Source organism: Myotis nattereri, assembly GCF_964212035.1.
Source record: "Myotis nattereri genome assembly, chromosome: 1".
Lineage (NCBI taxonomy): Eukaryota > Metazoa > Chordata > Mammalia > Chiroptera > Vespertilionidae > Myotis > Myotis nattereri.
Window position 1 is genome coordinate 48018381 of NC_138075.1, and position 25230 is coordinate 48043610.

General features: G+C 35.5%; 1 protein-coding gene across 1 annotated transcript in view; it reads left to right on the forward strand.

The window, feature by feature from the left end:
• The window catches only part of HERC1 (HECT and RLD domain containing E3 ubiquitin protein ligase family member 1), a 189617-nt gene that overhangs the window by 87659 nt on the left and 76728 nt on the right, over positions 1–25230 (forward strand). Inside the window, exons 22-32 of the mRNA XM_081094425.1 lie at positions 222–393; positions 2886–3198; positions 3645–3765; positions 8264–8315; positions 15545–15813; positions 18263–18478; positions 19271–19391; positions 19945–20182; positions 20338–20531; positions 23689–23844; positions 24696–24802. Of these exons, the coding sequence (XP_080950551.1) occupies positions 222–393; positions 2886–3198; positions 3645–3765; positions 8264–8315; positions 15545–15813; positions 18263–18478; positions 19271–19391; positions 19945–20182; positions 20338–20531; positions 23689–23844; positions 24696–24802 (1959 nt within the window). The remainder of the gene's footprint in view (positions 1–221; positions 394–2885; positions 3199–3644; positions 3766–8263; positions 8316–15544; positions 15814–18262; positions 18479–19270; positions 19392–19944; positions 20183–20337; positions 20532–23688; positions 23845–24695; positions 24803–25230) is intronic.

Here is a 25230-nt window from a genome sequence, read left to right on the forward strand (position 1 = left end):
AAATACTGAGAAACAAAGAGTATATAGGTATCTCTGTATGTATTTTGTGTAGATACATTCTTTCTATTTTTTTCAGATTTATCTAGTATGTCTTTTTGTAGTAACTTCATTTGTTATTATTGGTATTAGCGGTGTTTTCCATGATAAAAAGTCAGGGTTTTAATGAAGTTTTTCAAAGTTTTTGAAAAATATGTTCAGTATAACTTGATCATTTCTTTAAGATCTCAGAAAACCAAGACTCTGCAGATGTTGATCCTCAGGAGCATTCATTTACCCGGACCATTGACGAAGAAGCTGAAATGGAAGAACAGGCTGAGCGAGACCGGGAAGAGGGGCATCCAGAGCCAGAGGATGAGGAGGAAGAACGGGAACATGAAGTGATGACAGCTGGCAGTGAGTATACACCTTACTTTACAGAGATACACAGAAGTGTATTCTTTTTGGTATGGGAACTGAGTAGAGAAGAAAGAGAAAGACATGTTTCTCTATGGTTGTTCTAAAAGAATTTGATATTCTACTGGTGATCTGAATGTACATTAGTTAATATTTCAGCCCTGTGCTAGTTATTGAATTTCATGTTTGGGGCTGAGAAGTTCTGGAAGCAGGCTTTGGAAACCATACCAGTTCCACCAGTATCATGCATGAAATGATGTCCATGAGTCATTAGATAAGGTCATTCAAAGTATGTCCTCTCAGCGGTTCCAAGTTATCCATTGATCAGGCCTACCTCTGTCTGGTGAGGAAGAGAGCCCCCTTCTATGCATATTAGGAGAGCCCAATTATTTCATATGTAGAACTTTTAATAAGTTGTAAATTTTACTCACTGACTACGCTGCTCTTCTCAGAAGGGAGCAAGAATATATGTGAGAATATTGTTGGCTGGGTAAATAACACTTTTCATACTTTCATATCCTGGGGCTATAGACAGTTTTTAAAGGTAATCATTTATATATTTAAAGAGAAATATTAAAGCTTTTAAAACAGCGGTCCTCAACCTGTGGATCGCGACCCCTTTGGGCGTCGAACTACCCTTTCACGGGAGTTGCCTAAGACCATTGGAAAACACATATATAATTACATATTGTTTTTGTGATTAATCACTATGCTTTAATTATGTTCAATTTGTAACAGTGAAATTGGGGGTCACCACAACATTAAAGGGTGAAGGCATTAGGAAGGTTGAGAACCACTGTTTTAAAACATTTGTTATTATTTTTTGAGTGATTTGGCTATTTTAAGTTAAGGTGTATATTCACTTTGTAGCCTAAAACATTATGTCCAGCTATGAATTTAGTTTTGGGATTGTCTGTCTATATCATTTAGTTGGACATTTACTTTATTATCAGTTTGTTTGTGTTCTGGGTATTTCTAAAAATGATCATGAGGCTGCTCAAAACAAGACCAAAAACCATTAAAAACGAGGGAAAGATAAAGTCTAAATGGAGAAAAGTATATTGGAAATGGAAACGGAGAATAATTAGTAAAAACGTAGGCTGAGAAACCTTTTGCAGTTGAACTTAAAACTTTATGAAAGCAAAGTATAACACACAGTTATAATAACAGAAAGCATAATAGTCATCCGCAGAGTAATAATTTTTAAACTAGCTACCATTTTTGAGCACTTAATGTATGCTGGGCACTGGGTCAAATTCTTCACATAAATTAACTCATAAATCCTTGCAAAAGTTTTATGAGATGAGTATTACTCTATTCTTAAGATGGTCAAACAGAGGTTTTAAGAAGCAAAATTATGTGTTAGCACCACAAGTAGCAGCAGCTGGAATTAGAACCAGGTCTGCCCAAAATTCCAGTGACCATTCTCTTAATCACTTTAACTGATTTCTAGTTCTGGAGTCTGTGTTTGTCGCTTTGATTTTCATTGAAATAGAGATTTTCAACAATATAATGAAAATATCATCATAATAATCCGATAAAACATACAGATGCATTTTTAAAGTTTGTATTTCCATATAAACAGATGAATCTAATATTTTACTAACTTTTCTGCCTTGGTTCTCCAAGAATACCCTCTTCAGTTCAAATTTGAGCAAAATAGTATTTTCCTATTGTGAAGTATCTGCCACTACATCAGAACCTTGGTATACCCACTGACTTTTTACACTTAGAGATTGGCACGAGCTGGTATCAGATAGGACATTCCTGGTGATGCGATTTGACTCTCGAGCCAATCTTGGCCATATAGTGTAATCAGGCTCTGTTTCAGCAAAGACCTTTAGAGGTTGTATTTTTTAATGTATTCAAGTTATAGCAAAGTGTAGGTGTTAGGTATTATATGGAATTTGGAATGGGAAAGAGGCCTTTTTATTGTAACTATTGCAACTTAAATTTTGTCTGTTTCTTTTGTAACCTGACATTTTTCATACCAAGGTCATGAATAATATAAGTAGTTATTTTTATCTAACTCAGTGCTTCTCAAACTTTTGTGGAATTCAGAATCATCTGGAAGGCTTATTAAAACACAAATTTTTGGTCCCATGTCTAGAGCTTACATTCAGAAGTTCTGGGATGGGTCCGATAATTTGCATTTCTAACAAGTGTTCAGATGATGTTGATGCTGCCAGTCTGAGACCACACTTTGAAAACCACTGATCTAACTTATAAAAAAGAGTAGAAATAGAATTAATCAATCTAAATTCTATAAAGGCATGAGTATTTCCTGTTGTAATTTTCATGAAAAGTTTAATATTTTGTGTATTTTTTATATAATTTTAACTTAGTTACTATGCTGCATTTAATATCTAAAATAAGATTTTCCCCCTTTTCAGTAAGTTTTTGGTCCAAATATTTTGACTATTTTTATTGTTATTTTCTTTGCTTTTCTCTCCCCATGTGTTAAGACCTTGTTTTTGTGTTGCATGTTACAGAAATCTTTCAGTGTTTCCTCTCAGCCCGTGAAGTAGCTCGTAGCCGAGATCGAGATAGAATGAACAGTGGGGCAGGGTCTGGGGCTCGATCTGATGATCCACCTCCTCAGTCTCAGCAAGAGCGAAGGGTCAGCACAGACCTTCCTGAGGGTCAGGATGTGTACACTGCTGCCTGCAACTCCGTGATCCATCGGTGTGCCCTCTTAATATTAGGAGTAAGCCCTGTGATTGATGAACTTCAGAAGCGGAGGGAAGAAGGACAGTTGCAGCAGCCTTCAACAAGTGCCTCTGAAGGGGGTGGACTTATGACCAGGTGGGACTGGCTAGAAACTTAACAATTACTCTCTTCCCTTTGTTTATGCATTGAAATGGTTTATTCTCAAAGTTAGAGTATTCTTCTGAAATTAACACAGACATGGAATAGGAAATGCAAATTGACTAGGATTAATTAAAAGTAATATAAAGAATAATACTATTTCAGCCTGGAATGTAAATTTCTGAGACACAGTATTTCATATGTGTAAACAGCAGTAGTTAGAAACATATGAAGTTATTGCATGTCTCTGTAATTTAGTGGCATGCAGATTATTTTGATGTAATTGAGAACGACTTTGTGCTTAGATAAGAGCCAGGATTTCCCATCAACAGGTGTAATTACTCCTCATTGTGTCTGTATTATCTCTGTGCTGCCAGTTCCATTACATTTTATGTTCACTAACAGTCCCAAATAAAAAACTTTTCTTTGTGCATGTGAGACAGGAGTGAAAGTCTTACTGCAGAGAGCCGGCTAGTCCACACAAGCCCAAATTATAGACTGATCAAATCGAGGAGTGAATCTGATTTGTCTCAGCCTGAATCAGATGAAGAGGGTTACGCACTGGTAGGTATACCTAGATTCAGCCAAGAAGAATTTTTGTTTTCAAGGTATAGATACTATATGAGGCTTTAATTAGAGTAATATACATTTGTTTTAGACATATAAAAACTTTTTTAAAAGAACTTTTAGATAAATTAGATACCTATATTGCATAGATATTTTCCACTTACCTGTTAACGACTCTCAAATTTCTGTCTTTAGCTCTGAGTTCTTAAACTGCAAATTCATGTCTCTGATGGATATTTCACTTGAACATGTGGGGTTACCCCAATCTTTTTTTTTTTTTAACATATATTTCTTTATTGATTTCAGAGAGTATGGGAGAGGTAGAGAGAGATAGACACATCAATGATGAGAGAGAATCATTGATCGGCTGCCTTCTGCATGCCATCTACCAGGGATTGAGCCTGCAACCCGGGCATGTGCCCTTGGTCAGAATCGAACCTGGGAACCTTTAGTCCGCAGGCCGAGGCTCTATCCACTGAGCCAAACCTGCTGGGCATGGGTTACCCCAATCTTAACCTATCCAAATATGAACTTATCTTTCTCCTAAATCTCCTTCTCTCATATTGCCTTTCTTAGTAGGTGGTACTATTAACTAGCCAGGCTGGAAACCTGGGCTTACACAAATGGTACATAAACAAAAGATGTTTAAAGGGAACTTCTAGGCATAAAAGATTCCTCCTCTAAGGAAAGTTGAACAGTGTCTTCAAGCAAGCTTCATTATCTCATGATGTTTTTGTTCTTCTTTCTTTTATTCTTTATTCCCATTAGTTTCTTCGTGCTCTCAGTTCATGTTCCTAGTTTTGCAGTCTACTGAGATTTCTCTCTGTCCATTTTCCCTTCCTAGTCTGATAAGTCTCATCTAATCTCCCATCCCTGTGATAATTTTATAACATAGATCATGTCCTTCTCTACTCAAAACCTCCAGTGACCTCACTTTTTCTCAAAGTAGAAGCCTAAATCCTCACAGTGGCCTACAAGACTCTATACATCCTGGCCACATTACCTCTCCTATCTCCTCTTCTACTACTCTCCTTGGTGATTTTCCTGCCACACTAGGCTTTTGGCTTTTCCATAAACATACCACACAACTTCACCTATGGGCCTTTACTTAGCAGTTTCTTCTGACTGGAATACTGTTGTCTACATGACTAATTCCCTCACCTCAAATAATCATTCTGTTGTTACTTTTTCAGTGAGGCCTATTCTGACTACTCTATGCACTTTAAAAAAATGTTTATTCCAGAGAGAGACAGAGTAACTGAGAGATAAACATCAATATGAGAGAGAAACACTGATTGGTTGCCTCAATTACACGCCCCCAACTGTGGATTGAACCTGCAACCTGGGTTTGTGCCCTGACCAGGAACCAAACCCGCCACCTTTTGGTGTACAGGACGACACTCCAACCAACTTACCACACCAGCCAGGGCCTGACCACTCTATTTAAAATTTCAGTTTGCCCTCCCTTCTACATATTCGTTCACTCCCTGTATACCTTGCCTTGCGCTGCTCCCCTTTCTCCCCACAGCACCTAATGTAATTTATTTACTATATTTATATCAGTTTCTGTTAGCCTACAGTAGAGTATAAGCTCCTTGAGGGCAGAAATTTTTGCTATTTTATTCACTGCTGTAGGCCAAGCATCTGTAGTTCCTGGCACACAGTAGGCAGTCACTGAATGTTTTTTGAATAAATGAATGACTGTTGAATCTCTTTTGGTAAAATTTCTGTGCCCATTCTTTCTTTTTTTACTTTTTGATTCAGGCTCTTGTTACCTTTGTCTGAAATGGTAGTTTTCAAACTGAAATCCCTGCTTTTCCCCGTTCCTCTCCTTAGTCACTGCTCTCTAAGATAGAGCTCTTGAAGACACAAACAACAAGAACAACAAAAAACCTGCTTATCATGCTACCTTCCTACTCAAAACCTCAGTGATTATACTGACTACTAGAAATCAAAGATTCTGGAACATATTGCCTGCCTGCACTTGGAACCAGTTTTCTCCTGCAGTAATCTGCATTTTTGCCATACTAGTCCACCTGCCAGACTCTAAACATACCTCTTGAGCCTCTCTTCAAGCATTGTTTGCTTTAATGCCTATTTTCTGGGTTTTGTTGATCAAGTCCTGTCTCTTTTAAGGATTGGCTAAAATGTCCACTGTTATAGAAAGCTTCCCAAGATTACTTGACTCACATTGACTTTCACTGTTTTGTTTTATAGCAGTTTGTTAGTAGCTTTGATAAATCACTAGGGTTTCAGAATTATTTATGTATTATTAGTATTTTTTTTAACTTTTTGATTTAGAGAGAGAGAAACATCAATTTGTTAATCCACTTATTTATGCATTCATTGATTGATTTAAAAAATACTTTTTATTGTTGATAGTATTACAGATATCTCCCATTTCCCCCTCTTTTATCTTCCTAGTCTCTACCCAACCTCCAACCCCACCCCACCCCCAAAATTGGTTGATTCTTGTCTGTGCCCTAACCGGGGATCGAACCTGCAACTTTGGTGTATCAAGATGATGCTTTAACCAACTGAGCTACCCAGCCAGGGTCCCAGCTTCTTTATATTTGAAGTGGGGAATAATACTCCCTGTTACGCTTGTCTCAACTGGACTGTGAAGAACAAGTTTGGTAATACAATTTAAAACATTTTGAAAATTGCCTGTCCAGTAGCTCAGTTGGTTGGAGAATCATCCCATACAACAAAAGATTGTAGGTCAGGGCATGTATGGGAGACAACTGATTGATTTTTCTCTCTCACATCAATGTTTCTCGTTTTCTCCTTTCCTCTCTCTAAAATAAATAAAAACATATCCCCAGGTAAGGATTAAAAATTTTTTTGAAAATTGTTTGTTTTCAAAACAAAATGGGAAGATAGATCAGTAGAGGTGGGCCAAGTCTAGATTTAATTGCCAAAATTGTTCATTTAGTTTCTACAGAATTTTAAAAAAATTAATAAATACATTTTTGAAAAAGATTAACTCGATTATTTTTCCTTATGGAATGTATAGAAAGATAGTATCATAAAAGATAGAAAAGTCAACTAGAGAAAAGCAGATTCTGTTGCAGATGAAGGATGATCTAGGCACAGCTTCAGACAGCCTGCCTGGTGCAGATGAAGCGCAGAACAAGCAGTGGAGGCAGTTTCGGTTTTTCAGCTGAAATATGTTACCCTCCTGTCTGAGGTTGTGTGGTCATGTTGCTATCCTCAACATCTAGTAGTACTTCATTTATCCTGAATTATTAGCGACTAAAATGGTTTTTTAAAAATAACTGAAGTTAACTAGTTTAATAATTCTAAACCTTTGTTTTACCTTTCATAAAGAGTATTATGTGATACATTATCTATTTCTCTTAGTAAACAGAAACCTAAGTAAACAATTAAATCTAAGTTTAACTCCTACCCCCCCCCCCCCATTTCGCAATGGATTTGATGTGGTGTACACAAATAAGTACTTTATAAAAGGATAAATTAGGATGAAAGAAGCCAAAAATAAAAGATGACAAAGTGATGTTTTCAGGGGCTGGGTGATAACCATTTCATGTTTTGTCCAGCACCAAATGGCTTGAGAATATATTATTTCTGGGGTGTGTGTTTGTGTGACAAAATGTATTTATCTACAATGTGAATACTTGTGTCTATATGTGTGACCAGGTAAAGATTTTCTATAATAACGTTTACTAAATGGATCTATTTTGTCACTCTGCAGCCTTTCTTCTTTGCCACCAATTTTTTTTCCCGTGGGATAGAGGACAATTGAAATTGTTGAGAGCATAATATCGAGTCTGTGCATAAATTTAAGACGTGTAGTTTGAGCATTGGTTGATTGTACATAAGAGCAGGCAGTTGTTTATACTGCCCCCCCCACCACACATACACAGAAATATACTTCTATTCTTCCTGAAGCCTTTACTATTTTATTAAGCTGTCTGCCATTTTAACAATTTGAGATTTCTTTATTTAATAGGCTCTTAAAAACATTTAAAACCTTTAAAAATACTACCACAAGGGTTAGGACTATGCTATTTTTCTGTTAGTGTGGATTGGATTCATCGGATTCTCTTTCTCTAAACACTTAGCCAGGACTAGTGGGAGCTTTGAAAAGAATGAAAGTTAAGGATAGAGCAAGTAGGGATTGTGGAAAATGGGGCTTTGCTACACAGGCTTTAGGCATCTAGAAGATATTAATGAGATGTGTTTGGAAGGTAAAAGACAAAGATTCCAGAGAAGAAAAGGTGGGAACAAAGAAACACTTCTGCTACTTCAGTGTTAGTTAATGTGAACTTTTGTGTTTCAGTTTCTGAGAATTATGTGCTATGCTTTCTTATAGCTGTTTTCAGTGAGCTTTTAGAGGCTTATTGTTGATGTGACTTGACTGGTAGCACATTAAGTAGCAAATTATTATAATTATATAGATTAATTTTTGTTAGTACTCTGTTACATTCTAATTTTATTAATAACTTTTATTACGTATATTTAACGTTAATAGAATGGAAGACGAAATGTTGATTTGGACTTGGCATCATCTCATAGAAAGAGAGGTGAGTATTAAGAAATATTAAATATCTGGTTAAATTAAGTAGTTGTTTTTATATCTGATGTATTTACAATTTGATTGTTTGCAAAATTTAGAAACACTTTATTAGAAGGGTTAAATGGAAGATCATTTTCTTTAAAATATACACCCTTTTAAAATCTAGGAATGCCTAGGAGTTAATAATAGGCTCTGTTTCTCATTTGTCATGTTTTTGACTTACTAAAAGGCCTATGGAATGCCAGAAGTGGTGCTTTATAATTGGGGAGGAGGGGTTATGTCATGTTTTAGCTCACTAATATAGTTGTTATAGTTTAAATGGTATTACAGGGAAAACTCTTTACCCCATTTGCCTCCATATATACACACTTTCAAACAAAGTTTCTAGTTTTCCTCTTTGCCTCATAAGATAAAGCATGTAAGGAGATGAACTGATGGTTTCTAAAAAAAATTTCCCATGAGGAATAGTTTTAGTGTCATCAAGAGTTACACTTACTTGTTAGAAGCTCTGTCTTAGAGAATAATATAGTTAACTCTTGGTTATATGGGCAAATGGGTGAAAGAACAGCAGTTTTAAATAATAAAAATACAAGGATAACTAAAAATTCTCGAAGTATTATTCTCTATTTACGGGCACTCTTATTAAACCCATGTGTATTGTGGTTTTGAAAAGATGAAATATTAAAAATTGTCACTAGTGGTAGTTTTCTATAAGCCTGTGGGGGAAAACATTTTTTTTTTCATGGATTAAGTCTTTTATATTTCAAAATGAAACCCATTTCCTGATAGTTTCCTTGGCAGAATGTTAAGTGCCTTTCATAGGAAAAAAATGGAATGAGAGAAGAAACACATACACACACAGTTTTTCATTTTTGTGTTGGTACTTCTATAGAATAAAATATGGCAATATTTTGTCCTTTAATTATAATTAGAATATATGAAGGATTTTTCTCAAATATTAGGAATAAGGACTAGAGCTGGTGCTTTCTGTATTGAAAAGTCTTTTTTTTTTTTTTAAACATATTTTATTGATTTTTTACAGAGAGGAAGGGAGAGAGATAGAGAGTTAGAAACATCGATGAGAGAGAAACATCAATCACCTGCCTCCAGCACATCTCCTACTGGGGGTGTGCCCGCAACCCAGGTACATGCCCTTGACCGGAATCAAACCTGGGACCCTTCAGTCCGCAGGCCGACGCTCCATCCACTGAGCCAAACCGGTTTTGGCTTGAAAAGTCTTTTGAGACTATAACATATCAGTGCTGTTGAGTTTCTTAAAACAATTATGTTATTTGTGATAAATAAATTAAATGATGTACTAATGTGCAGTATGTGTTTATCTTCTGGTTATTTGAAAATTGGCAATTCATGTGCTATAATTAGCCAGAATATCTTTTTCCTTAACAACTGACTTAGGAATTAAATTTTTGGAATAAAAAATTTTGATTAACTTAAGTGAATAGTGTTAAAAATCTGTTATATTAATGAATGTATATCATTTTATGCTAAAGAGAAGATAGTTCCAAACTTACTGAGTAGCATAAGGGATCCAACTTATAGTTTAAAAGCTTCCTACTATATTTATAGATGATAATCCATTGGCTAAAATGATTCTTTTCTCTCAGATCTTTATCATGCTTGTAAAATATAAAATTGAGATTCAGTCTATGTTAACCATGTCAGCATGTACCAAAGTCATCCCTTGGAATAAAATAGAAAGTGTTAAGAATAACCTAGAGCCCAATGCAAGTTATAAAATTTTACTCTTAGCCCTAGCTGGTTGCTCAATAGTTAGAGCTACAGCCTGAGAACTGAAGGGCTTCAGATTTGATTCTGATTAAGGACCTGTACCTTGGTTGCAGTCTCAATCCCCAGCCCCAGTTGAAGGGGAGAGTCCATGTGGGAGGCAACTGATGGAAGTGTCTCTCACACATCAATGTTTCTGTCTTTCCCCTCCCTTCTACTCTCTGTAAAAATCAATGGGAAAAATATCCTCCAGTGAGGATTAACAAAATAATACTAAAGGGCTTAATTCAAGCAAAATATTTGTGTTTCGGATGTACCAAATGTAAGATAGTTAATTTTCATGCCTCCCTGCTCCTAAAAATGTATGTTTTGTGTGCTCTGGCAGACATTCCAATGCTAAACCTATGTTGTGTGTATCTGATGTCATTTTTCTATTAAGACCAAGCATCATGTTTGTGTTTGTAAATCTTGTCTTGAAATCAGAGAAAAAGAATAACCTAGAATTATTAACTATTAGTAACCTAGTGTTATTAAGAATAACCTAGAATTTGAATATAAATTCTTTGGAAGAATTAGGTAACATTTTAAAATTAGCCGTAACCGGTTTGGCTCAGTGGATAGAGCGTCGGCCTGCGGACTGAAAGGTCCCAGGTTCGATGCCGGTCAAGGGCATGTACCTTGGTTGCAGGCACATCCCCAGTGGGGGATGTACAGGAGGCAGCTGGTCGATGTTTCTCTCTCATCGATGTTTCTGACTCTCTATCCCTCTCCCTTCCTCTCTGTAAAAAATCAATAAAATATATTTAAGAAAAAAAATAAAATAAAATAAAATTAGTATCCTCCGAGTTGCTACCTGTTCAAAAATTTTAAACAATTATCCTATAAGTAGATGTGGATTTCCTGTAGTTTTAGATCTAAGTAGATATAAATTAAGCCATTAATTCAAATTTTGTTTATAGATAAACCAGTTTCTCAAAAAAGCTCAAGGTAGTACCAAAATCTATTAACTTGTTGGAATTTAATTTTATTTTGTTGAAAACAGAAAAGCAAATGCAGGATCTCATGGAGAATTTCTTTTTAATTATCTGTTAAGGAAGTTAGACAAACTAGTTATGTCACTTTTTAAAAAATACATTTTTATTGATTTCAGAGAAAAACGGCGGGAGAGAGATAGAAACATCAGTGATGAGAGATAATCATTGATTAGCTGTCTCCTGCACACCCACTATTTGGGATCAAGCCTGCAATCCAGGCATGTGCCCTGACCGGAAATCGAACCGTGACCTCCTCCTGGTTCATAGGTTGACACCCAACCACTGAGCCATGCTAGCCAGGCAGTTATGTCACTTTTCATGATATAACTTAATGTGATACCAATTTATTATAGTTATTACATTTTTAATGTTCCCAGGAGAAAATTTTGCTGATGGCTTTGTCTCTAGGAAAAGGTAACTAGAAAATAGAATTACTATTCCAGAAAGGATAGTAAAAATAGTTTTTAATCTCATGAATCCTAGAGCTTGTGGATTATACAATAAAAATGTACTTAGAATTTGAAATGAAATTGGTGCTTCTCCCCGCACTCCAGTTAATGTTTCACAGTTGGTCCAAGGAAGCTAATATGTTAGGAAGGGGTAAAGCAAAGTGAGCTCTTTAGAAGCATCAAAGCTAAATTCGAAAACCAAAAATGACATAAATTACTTTAAAAAGAGACAGGTGACACATATTTCTGCTGAGCACCTCAGAGATAATATGAAATTTATACTCATTAAACACTTATAAACTGCATTGTTCTCATCACTTCAAACATATTAAGTTATTTAAGTCTCATAACAGCCTGAGAAAACTTGTTAAATATGTTGGTGTTCTGGTACTTTGATAAATAATTTAAAGATTTGCTATGGTTGTGCAGAACTGGGCTCCTCCTTTACTGAAACTTAGTAAAGAAACTTAACTTTAGTTTTCATATTTAAGCTGAAACTGATACAGTAAGAGATAGTGGGGGAGGAAATGGTGGATATGCCAAAGCAATTTAAGAAGTAACATATAGTATTAGTAAGAATACTGTATGGTTTGACTATTTCCCCCACCCTGGTTCTTTAAATAAAGTTAGGGTTTTATTGCTAAAATGGAAACATTTATCAACGTGTGTTTTGTGGTGTAACATGAATGGGTGAAATGCTATTTTATCTCTGCATTTCAAATTAGATTATATAAAAAGGAGCAAATGTAAATGTTGTCATCTGTATCAAATTTCTCCTTTTGTCTTCTGATTCTTGTGTGGTAGTGTATTTACTCCTTTTTGGCCAGTTGAGCCCCAGAAAAAAGAAGAGCTTCAAGCAAGTACATGATGGCATGTTTAATTTTTTTTCCCCTTTTAGCTTGCCTACATATTTTATGGTTTATAAAGTATGTATTGCAGCTCTGCCATGTTCATTTTGAAAATTCCATTTAAGAACCAAAGTTGTAAGGACAAGTAAACAATTTCAAAAATTTCTTGTTGGACTTTTATATTATTTTCTTTTCATAGTAGGTGATTCTGAATTAATGTTAAGTAAGAATTGGGCTTAGTCACAGTTATGCTATAGAAGCTTTTGATATGCTTTTCAGACACAGTATTTGCTATATTCAAATAAAAAATATAGAACAAACTGAAGTTACCAGGTTGTTATAATTTTTAAAAGAATTTAGAATGCTTTCATCTCTCACTTTCATACTGTAAGTTTTTGTTTTAAAGTATTATTGATGTCAGCCTAATGTTTTATCCTAATGCTTTCAGATAAGTGTCCTTTCTGTTCTTTTCTTATATTCATGCAAAGTTTTATTTGGGTCATATACCTAAGTTGTATCCTTTAAATTAGGGGTCTGCAAACTATGGCTAGTGGGCCAAATTTGGCCTCCCACCTTTTTGGTGTGTTTTTTTAATCTATAAATAACGTTTTGTTGGAATACAGCTACACATTTGTTTGTGGCTGCTTTCACCCTATAGCAGCACAGTTAAGTCCTGCAACAGAGACTTTCATGACCCACAAAACTTAAAATATTTACTATCTGGCTCTTTACAGAAAAAGTTTGCTTACCTCTGCTTGAAATTGTAGAGAGGATTTAATTTGGGTGTTGGCCACCCACTCCATAGAAGATTTTGGAGTGTATTAAGGCAATTCAGTATTTGTATATTCTTTACATTCAAACCTTAGTGTAGGCAGGCAATTGAAATTCCCATGGGTTAATGATTTATGACTTGATTGATAACAGGAATAGATAAGACAACCTCCCATAAAATTAAGGAATTAGTATTAATAATTTAGCAGATCAATTTAATTGAACACCTCTTTCCTCAAGTTCAAGGAAATTGGACAAGATAATCTTTAAGATCTCTTTTACTTTGGTCCTAACACTAACTCATTGCACATTTTTTTTCATTTTGAAAAGTGGTTTGTAAGTGATGGAAAACAGAACTTTTTATTCTGAATTGTATTATTGAACAAACAAGCTCAATGCAATGAGCCAAAAACTATAATTTGTAAGTTAAGGATACATCTAGATTCTGAATATGCAATGCTTAGGAAAATGGAAAATAATTATTTTCCCTTAACCCCTACTTCAGTCTTTAAATACTTCTAATTTAATTAAAAATTATAGATCTGTGACATTATTAATTACTTAATTAGGCATCTTTGAAGCTTTACTCTTTTCTATTTTACATAAAAAATATTTAGCTATGTAATTTGGGGAAATTTTCAGATTGGTATTTTTCATGTTCAGTAAAACAGAATATTCAACATTTTTAAAGAATTCTTGCTAAAACATGAAAGGCAGATAAACCATATATTCTTTGTCATTCTAAATTATTTAGTAGAATGTATATAATTATTTTACAGTTACTTTATATTACTAGCTGCCTGTTATGACTTTCTATTTTGATTTTGCAGTCCTGGGGTTTTACTGACACCGATGTGGTAATTCAAAAATAAATTATACAATTACTATTTTGTTAGTTTGTTTTCTCTGTGGGCATTAGTGCTTAAATAGTTCTCTTCCCAAATCTTTTCCATCTAGTATGTAACAAATATAATTTTTGTAATGCATAATTTATTGGATACCTTTAGATACATTTCTAGTAGAGAAATTTAGTATATTCACATAATAGAATATTATGCAGCACTCAAATGATCCATGGCTATATGCAATAGTGTGAATGAATATTAGCAATATACTATTGAATGAAAGGAGTATGTCTCATATATATATATATATGTATATAAATTATACTTCTTTATAAAGTCTAAAGTAACTAGAACTAAACTTTGTTAGGATATATATATATATATATGTATATATATATATATTAAAACAATATTTTACAACAATAAAACCAAAGGAATGATAAAACCAGACTTAGGGATAGTAAAAACCTTAGATAGGAGACAGGGAGAGATGGGTTGGAAGAGGAACAGATAGATATAAGTTATTGTTAGTTTTCTAGTTCTTGTGTTCACATTTATTATAAATAAATATAAATACAAAAGCAGGCCATGAATGGACCAACGATGAGAATATATCATGAGCCCAGGATTATGACTAATCGAATTTGTATACCTGAGATCAGTTAAACTAAAAAAGACAAAGCCTGTAGGAATTCGACATTTCTATATTTATTTAAAGCTAATATTGCCATATGACTTGGACAGTTGTTGTATTCAAACATATTAACATTTTTGCTGTCTAAAGATTTTAGTCTAGAAAAGGCTCATTGGCAAAACTAATGGTATTCTATTTTGCAACTACTGTGAACCATTTGGTAATTTTAATTACCTGTCACTTTATGGTAAATCTTACATATTCTTGTCTGTGAAACTTTGCTTCCTCTATATAGGAGTTTCACAATGTGTAATAAATATGCACATGAAACAGTGAAAGTGTTCCTTATATTAATGAAATCCAAAGGGTGATGTTTGTGTCTCCTTTTTGTGTAAGTTTACTTGCCCTTCAATATTCATTTTTTGGTAATGTTTTATTGCAGATATGTAGACACTTTGCACAGTCTTAGCTTACTTTTTGCAATGATACGTTAAATCAGATGAAGTCCTATTACTATAGGTCTTAGCAGCAGTGTCCTAAGTGCCCAGTTCCTTTTTGTTCATAAATAATGGTCTGGTTTAATACTGCAGAGCATTTTAAGCTAAGCATTTTGAGAGCAGCTTCTGCCTTCCTTTTTCTTGTGGCAGTGTGTTGCTAAAGCGCTTACAGAGATACTGGTACATCAAACAGGGCTTTCCCTTTATTTTCTTACATTGCTATAGTTTTTGTTTGTTTGTTATTTTTTTACAAAAGCATTTTGCTCAGATTCACTTAATGCATGCATGTATTCAAACATAAGTATCCATTTCTCACCAGTTGGTATGGTAGCAGTACTCAGCCCTCATCTAGTTTCATATTGTATGCTCTACTAGGTTACCATTGATGCATGTTTGTTCTGTTTGTATGTAGGTCCTATCCACAGTCAGTTGGAATCCCGGAATGACTCTTGGGCTCGCCTGAAACATAGCAGAGACTGGTTGTGCAATTCCTCTTACTCCTTTGAGTCTGATTTTGATCTTACCAAGTCTTTGGGAGTTCACACTTTGATTGAAAATGTTGTAAGTTTTGTGAGTGGAGATGTGGGGAATGCCCCAGGTTTTAAAGAGCCAGAGGAAAGTATGTCTACAAGTCCCCAGGCCTCCATCATTGCAATGGAACAGCAGCAGTTAAGGGCAGAAGTAAGTCTTTGATATTTATTCCTGTGAGGGACTATGGAAACTTAAACTGAACCACTGAATGTAAAATTGTGGGGAAAACTTTTCCTTTTCTTATATTCATTTCCTCCCCCTTTCTTCCTGAGCACTTTGGTGTCATTATCTTAACTATAACAGCATATTTTGTTTGAAAAGTGCATTTTTTATTTCCATCTCTTAGAACAAGATACTCTAATCAGAAGTCTTATCTCCTAGATTCTAGAAACTAGAGTGAGACTGGCTATCTCTTCTCAGAGCCTCCATTTGTCTTCCTTTAAAAAGGGTTAGATTAGAACACCATAGTAATAATGATGAATGCTAAAATTAGGGAGCAGAACTTTAAGGAGACACAGGATGTCTGCTTAACCTCAAAGTATCTCCCTCAAAATATTTATTAATTATTGTGGTTTTAACACGTCCACAAATTCTTTGATACTCCTCTCTCTGGGAGCTGGAGCTTAACTCCTCCTCCTTTTGAGGGTAAGTTGGACTTAGTGACTCAGGGCTAACAACAGTATGAAAAGGGAGTAATTTTATGTTGCAGAAACCTGGCATACATCTCCTGAACCAAGTGATCAAGAATAACATTGCCCTAGCTGGTTTGGCTCAGTGGATAGAACCTCGGCCTGCGGACTGAAGGGTCCCAGGTTTGATTCCAATCAAGGGCACATGCCCGGGTTGTGGGCTTGATCCCAGTAGGAGGCATGCAGAAGGCAGCCAATCAATGATTCTCTGTCATCATTGATGTTTCTATCTCTCTCTCCGACTCCCTTCCTCTCTGAAATTAATAAAAATATATAAAAATAGATAAAAAGAAAAAAAAGAACATTACTACCCGGCTAGTATGGCTCAGTGGTTAAGCATTGATCTATGAACCAGGAGGTCACAGTTCCATTCTCAGTCAGGGTACATGCCCAGGTTTCAAGCTCAATCCCCAGTATGGTGCATGCAGGAAGCAGCCGATCAATGATTCTCTCTTATCATTGATGTTTCTGTCTCTCTTTCCCTCTCCCTTTCTCTTTGAAATCAATAAAGATATATTTAAAAAGAAAGAGTAACATTACCAGTAATAAGATGGTGATATCATGTAACTCTGATAATGTTAAAAGAAGACTTTAAAGTATTCTTCCCCCAAATCCATAACTCTAGTTCAGTCATGAGAAAACATCAGGCAAACCCAAATTGAGGGACATTCTATAAGCTACAAGATAGCTCTTTCAGTGTGTCATGTTCATGAAAAACAAGAAAAGACAGAAACTGTCATAGACTAAAGGAGATTAAGGAAACATGACAACTAAATGCAGTATGATATCCTGGAATAGAAAAGGGATATTATGGGCAAATTGGTGAGTTCTAAATGAAGTCTGTGGTTTAGTCAGTAGTGTTGTCCCAATGTTAATTTATTAGTTCTGTCTCTCTTTCCCTCTCCCTTCCTCTCTGAAGTCAATAAAGATATATTTAAAAAGAAAGAGTAATATTACCATAGTTACATAAGATATTAACATTAGGGGAAGATATGCAAGAACTCCATCTTCAAAACTCTTCTGTAAATGTAAAATTATTTCCAAAAAAAAAGAGGAGGGTTAGGCTGATTGACTACAGTGATAGATATTGTCCTCCTAGGGAAGGTAGAGTGAGAAGTTGAAGCGAACCACAGAGAAACCTTTCAGAAATACTTCTCACTTATATGTGGGATGTAAAACTGAAATCAACAAATGGACAAACAAGAAAAACAAATAGACAAAAAAACAGATAAAAACTCATAGACACAACAGTATCTATGAAAGCGGGGGAGGGTAGTAAAGGATAAGTCAAATATTTGGTGATGGAAAAAGATCTGACTTTAGGTGATAGACACACAATGCAATATAGATATGTGTCATAGAAATGTACACTTGAAAACTATATAATCTTATTAACCAGTGTCACCCCACTAAGTTTAATTATAAAAAAGAAATATTTCTAATTCTTGAGCTAGAGTATTATAAAGTTACTAATATAGCAATAACTATACTACCTTACAGTTTTGAAACCTTCACATATATCTCCTCATGAGCATCATAGTAGCTTTGCGAGTAGGTTACAATAGTACTATTAGCCTCATTTTACATCTGAAGAAAGGGAGACTCAAGAAGTTAAGTGAGTTTCCTAAGGCCACACAGTAGGTAGCAGGGTCCAGCCTTGAAACCAGGTCTTCTACATTCAAATCTATTACTTTTCACATTGTACTGTGTAGCCTCTTTTGTACTATAGTATGCTTATAAGGTTTCTAGAGATATTTTGATTTTTAAAAATTTTCATCTTAATAAAATAAATTCCTAAGAAATGTTAGAATATTCTGTGATATATAATATATTGTTTGTGACATACAGAGTTCCTTTGTGTCTCAGTTCAGTGAAGAACTCTAACCTATGTTTATTTTACTTTTCTTAAGCTTCGTTTAGAGGCACTTCACCAGATCCTCATTCTGTTGTCTGGAATGGAGGAAAAAGGTAGCATCTCTCTGGCAGGAAGCAGGTTGAGCTCGGGCTTCCAGTCATCCACACTGCTCACATCTGTGAGGCTGCAGTTTCTAGCAGGGTGTTTTGGTTTAGGCACTGTTGGACACGCAGGAGCCAAAGGAGAGAGTGGCCGACTGCATCACTATCAGGTAGGTGACAATGACACCTTGCAGTATATTCAGATTTTAACTGTCTTTTTACAAAACCAGTTTTGTAATTTTGGGTTTAAGATTGAAGTTTTAAAATACAGACTTTTAGCCCAGCCGGTGTGGCTCGGTGGTTGAGCATTATTGACTTATAAACCAGGAGGTCACAGTTCGGATTCCCAGTCAGGACATGCAGGAGTCAGCCAGTCAATGATTCTCTCTCATTGGTGTTTCTATCTCTATGTCTTCCTCTCTAAAATCAATAACAATATATTTTAAAAAAACACTTTGAGGTGACTCCTAAAGATATCTCATTGGCTTTGTTTCCTGAATAATAGTATTATAGTTGGGGTTAGGTGAGCCATAGCACTGTTGTACTTTCAGATTCTCTGCTGGCTTAGTTTTATTAACCCTTAGCCAAGTTGATAGAAAGAAATCTAAGTTGGGATAGGGTGTTTGGAAGGATGGGTTTCAAAAATTTACATTTTAGACTTAATCATTCTGTCTAGATTCTCAGGTTGTTTGAAAAAACGTTTTTAAGTGTTATCTTTATGTCTTTCATATTTATAAAGGAACACATGCTTTGTGGGAAAGGAGAAAGATTGTATAGAATTAGAAATTATCAATTTAAAAATAAATTTATTTTAAAACTTTTATGTACTGAAATATACTAAATAATTAAAAGCCACCATAGGGCTCTACCAGTTAGCTAGACTAAGGATAAAAGGGCTATTACTTTTATTTTGGTAAGAGGCATTATTTAATAGAAAAAGTAAATCTTTATTTGTAATTCAGGATGGGATCAGAGCAGCTAAGAGAAACATACAGATTGAAATCCAGGTGGCTGTGCATAAGATTTATCAACAATTGTCTGCTACCTTGGAGAGAGCCCTGCAAGCAAACAAGCATCACATTGGTAAGTAACTGCCCATGGAAATACAGGTTGCAAATTATTTTTGCCTACGTTTATGCTAGATAGTTGTGCTAGACTAGAGGCCTGATGCAGGAAATTCGTGCATGGGTGGGGTCCGGCCACCCCACCCCAATGGAGGCCAATCAGGCCAGGCCGGCGGGGAGGTGGGGAAGGAGAGGGAAGGTGGGAGGTTGGCGGCAGGCCCCGTCTCCAATCAGTGCCCAATCAGGGCTGAGCTGGCCTGGGGGAAGGGCTGCGGGAGTTTAGGTGGGAGCAATCGGGCCAGTTGGTTGCCGCAGTACGCGTCATAGCCACAGGTTATCCCAGTTCTGGTCGTTTTGTCGTTCTGGTCTGTTGGCTTTTTTATATATAAATACACTTTGTATTTGACATTAATAGATCAACTTACAGGTAAAGAATAAATATTTGAAATTGTAATGGTATTCCATATTAGTATTTATATTTTAGAATATAGTCCATTTTAGTAAATGCTTCATTTACTTAAAAGGAGATTCTCAATTGTCTTTCTTTCCCTTTTTTTTTTTTTTTTTTTTAGAAGCCCAGCAGCGTCTCCTTTTGGTTACAGTGTTTGCTTTGAGTGTTCACTATCAACCAGTGGATGTTTCTTTGGCAATTTCCACTGGTCTGCTAAACGTATTATCGCAGTTATGTGGCACAGACACTATGCTAGGACAGCCTCTGCAGTTATTGCCGAAGACGGGCGTTTCTCAGCTTAGCACAGCTTTAAAAGTGGCTAGTACAAGATTGCTCCAGATTCTAGCCATCACTACAGGGTGAGCATTATAGATGTCTTGATAGAACTGTGTTGAATCTGGTATTTTCACATTTTAGTAATTTCACTTTTCTCCTAATCTCCTTTATGTGTTTAATTATAACATTTGCCCTTCTGTGTTATTACCATTTATTTTTTTCCTGTTATTTCATGTAGGACCTATGCCGATAAACTGAGCCCCAAGGTAGTTCAATCCTTGTTGGATCTACTCTGTAGTCAGTTGAAGAATTTGTTATCCCAAACTGGTGTACTACTTATGGCCTCTTTTGGAGAAGGCGAAGGAGAAGATGGTGAAGAAGAAGAAAAAAAACTTGACTCCAGTGGAGAAACTGAGAAGAGAGATTTCAGAGGTATCTATCACAAACCCTTTTTTCTGTCATTATTTACAAGCATTTATTGAGTCCCCTTTGTGTGCATATCATTAGAATGTATACTTTTTTCTGTTGTGGGCATGAAAGGATTTTTATTTGTTCATTTAGAAACTCCTTTTCTATACCAATGTGTATGATATAGGTGGGTTTCTAACTAAACCTTCTTTCCTTAAAGCCCATTAAATCTGATGTGGTGACCATATTGCTTACTCTCTAGGTTCAGTGTCTCCTTGGCTGTCCTGGTTCAAGAACCTAGAGGTTCTAGGTGACTAATTTTCCCAGGATATGTTTTTTTAGCATCTGATCCTGACAACCCATCTCTAATCATACTTTTGACTTAAGTGTTTCCCCAGGACCAAGGGTTTTATTATTTGGGAACTGGGTTAGAATTAGAGGAGTTGAATTTCTTGCTAGGTTAGCTGCTCTGTTCCCTAGTCACTAAAAAGATTCTTGTTATCCTTAGCCATTATAATTTTTGATTGCTGTAATATGATCATCTGCTCATAGCTTTAAAAAACTATAGTGAACATTGTATTTCAGTAAATTAAATTAAATTAATTAAACCCTGAATAGAACCACCACAATGTATGTTACATAATTAAGGAAGTAAAGGTCTAAAATTGGTCATTTATTTAAAAATGTGTGTGAAACTACCATATCTTATTACCATAATAAACTCCAGGGGATGGGTAGATACATAGATAACACAGACAAAATGAAGCGTGGATGTATGGATAAATGGATGGATGCATAGAGAGCAAGTTACTTAACCATTCTGTGCTCCAATTCCCTAATCTATAAAATAAGAATAATAGAACCAATTGCCTAAGGTTGTTATGAGGATTAAATAATTTAATACATGTAAAACAGAGCAGTGTCTGTCACACAGTGAGAGCTCAATGGATATTAATATTATAATATGATATTCCAATATCTATAGATAGGTGGGTAGATAGAGAGGAAATTACTTGGGGTTACAAAAATGATAAACTATTGTTGTTCTGAAGGACCTTCTAGGATAATAAGGGAGGCATACATGTAAATAAATAATTATAGTGCAATACAGGAAACTCATAAGAAATAGCTAAATCTCTTAAGTCAGAATCTAGGAGGATGTATGAGTCTGATTAAGGACTAGCTTTTAGTTTCAGAGACTGAACCTATGGCACATTTTTTCTCCCGTTTTATATAAAGAGTGTGGTGCTTATAGATAGAGAATATACAGGCTCACAGGGTCTGATAAAATAAATACTAGCATTTAATTTTACCTCCTATTTTCCTGCGACCTAGTCGTAGATACAGGGTTGTTAAGGTGATAGCTTCTCACTATTCTGTGCTGAGTATTGCACATATGGACAGCAGGGAATACATAGTAGAGTTACTTCTCAGCCTATTGGTTCCCAAGAAAACTGGATCCTCCCATATCCAGGAAAGAATGAAACAGTTCTGTGAGTCAATCTCAGCAGGTCAAATACACATCCACTCCCCTCACCTCATCCTGGAGAGAAGGCCATTGCAATTCTTAATTTATGGGGATGGCTGGGAGTGAGTCTGATTCTAGTCAGCGCTGGCCAGGTGTTCAGAGGCAGGCTGCCCTCTAAAATTCTTAATTGAAAGGTGTACCCTTCATTTCAAATGTACTATTGATAATGAAACACAAATTATATCAAGTTCTATCAACCAGTTTTATATATAATGTCTCCAGGCATTAATTAATTTAATTAATTTAGTGTCTTATAGAAATACTTGCTTGGGAGTAAGGGGGGTGTGTAGGATGGATGCCTCATAAAAGAAATTCTCCCAGGTATCTCCACCAAAAGCTAAAGGTTTATTGAACTGGATTTTGAAGGAATGTGTTGGAGTGAGATATGTGGGTACTCAGGGCAGGCTAATAATTTTATATTCTTCAAACTAATATTATAAAAAAATATTTGCTTATTAACATTTAAGTAAAGAAGAGGTAAAACTGTGTAGAAGAAATGTAGAGGAGTTACTAGCTTTTTCCCTCGTATTGTTCCTAGCAGTTTAGTCACGGACTTGCACACCCATCTCAGTAAAACGTAAGTCCTCTAGTTAATTAGACATCTGTGAAGATAGATTACTGGCTATCTAAGCATGCCCCTTGGTGGCAGGGGTTGGGGGCCGGGGTGAAGGGGCATGCTTAGATGGCCAGTAATCTATCTATCATCTGTCTGTCTATCTATCTATCTATCTATCTATCTATCTATCTATCTATCTATCACAAGTGACTTGTCTGTGTTTTCCTTAACTTAATATGCCAGGATCTTCCTGAAAGAAGTGCTATATACACTTGTCTTTAAATTATTAAGATTTTCTATGTTTTAATGCCCCTTGGGGATTGACATTCTGGGCAGCTGCCCCACTGGCACACTTTCCCCTGGTTCTGAGTGGGACTTTGCCAGGACAAGGAGGTATTTTAAAGGTTGGATGATGAGAGACCATACCATGGTGTATTACAGGAAGAACAGATGGTTCTCTGGCTTCAAAAGCAGACGGTGGAGGGAAACTATAAGACAAGAGAAAGGCTGGTGCTGATGCTGATGGGAAAACTAGGAAGTTTGGTTAGGGCAAGTTTGTGTCAAAAATCTTACAGATTTTGAGCTTAGGCAAACCAGAAGCAGGCCTAGAAATTTGCTTCTTTGTAGAATCTGAAAATACAGTCTTTTTTTAGAGATATGATTCTTAATTTGGTGGAGTGGAATCATGAACTTTTTGAAAGTGTGATTAAATTTATGAACTCTCTTATTAGTCATATACACATGCATACATAATTTTTCATACATCTCCCACTAATTCTGTCCAGTAGAACTCTAGACTTGGGTAGGGAACTATTGTTTTATATAATAACATTAAAAATATATACAAAACCAAGTATACATATTTTATTCTAGCAACACACTGTTGTACACAGAGGTAAAAGATGTTTTAAATTTGGCTTTATTTTCTATCTTTTCCCCATTCTGTTATTTAAATTGTAAAAATTCAGCAGCAGACAATCTAGATGTTAAATTTAGGTTTCTGCTTGCTGCAATCTAAATGTAACTTATTTGATATAAGGCTATTTCCTGTTTGTTGGCTTTTGACTGTAATGTAAACTTGTCTCTTCATTCTTCAGCTGCTCTTAGGAAGCAACACGCAGCCGAACTGCATCTGGGGGATTTTCTAGTTTTTCTTCGCAGAGTTGTATCTTCAAAAGCAATTCAGTCAAAAATGGCTTCCCCTAAGTGGACAGAAGTGCTTCTGAATATAGCGTCTCAGAAGTGTTCTGCAGGTATATTACTTTTGTCTTGTTTTAGAGTATTTTTATACATCACATGTGTTTTATTCAGATAATGCCAGACTATAACAACATCGGATACTTGACCTGATTTCAAGACTTTTTTTTTCTTGTTTTATAAGTACTTTATTTGTTGAAAAGAAAACTAATTTTAGAAGTAAAATTGATAGGAATTAATAATAGAAAATAGCCCTGGACAAGATCATGGATTTAATTGAGAACTTGTTCCTGTTTGTTCAAATTACAGTAATAAAAATAATCAGAAAATATCCTGTTTAATATGATAATTTGGCACAGATTTTGAATATCAGAATACAAATCTGAATGTGTTCATTCTCTCTTACCATGATATGATTACTTTGTTTTGCTTATAGCTTCTCATTGTGCTTACTTTAGGAACGTACAAATTGCTTACTCCCATTAATCCTAACAATCTGTCTGAGGCAGTCAGGTCAGTCAGAGAAGAAGCAATGAAAGGGTATGATAAATCTTAGCTTTAGAGATTAATAGACGTGTTTAAAACTCTACCTCTGCCTCCACTGAGCTGTGTAGCTTCATCAAGTTAGTTAATGTTTCTGAGCTTCAAATTCCTCATCAGTAAAATCAGGATATAATACTGTAGGGTTTGTGAGGATCAACAAAATGATGTGTATGAAATCCATCCCACAGTAACCTGGCACATGGGTATGGATATGGGATGAGTTCAGAATTATTGTGATAATAAGTTGAAGTGAAGTCCATTTCACCTATATATGCTTAGCAGCCTTGAATATTTTTTCAAGAAGTTCATTTAAACTTTGAATTTCAGTTACATTAATAATAAGAAAATGTCTTTTCTTCCTCAGGTATTCCTCTAGTTGGTAACTTAAGAACAAGGCTTCTTGCCCTTCACGTCCTTGAGGCTGTGCTACCAGCTTGTGAGTCTGGTGTAGAAGATGATCAAATGGCCCAGGTTTCTATTTTTAAAGTTGTTAGAAAATGTTTTTGACATCTGCAACATGATTCAACCAAAATCTAAACCTAGAGCTTCTTCAGTTGTAAATGTGTCATTTTCTCAGTAGCAAAACTTCTACTTCTGAGATTCCTTTCTTATAATTTCATCTCTAAGCAAGGAGAAAGAAATTAATGGAGTGTAAGAAGGAGGGGATAGTGAATGCTTACAAGGTCAGAAGGAAAGGAACGTCTGTGAAATTTCTTACTAGGTTTGGGCATCTACAGGGAAATCATGAGGTTGTGCGGCCTATTCAGAGGTCTGTATAGTGAGGCAACATGAGGGCAATGTAACCCACTTTCTAGTGAGTTAATACTCTTTCTAAAAAAAAAAAAAAAAAAAAAAAGATATTTAAATTGCAACCACCCAAAATAGCTGTAGGACATTGA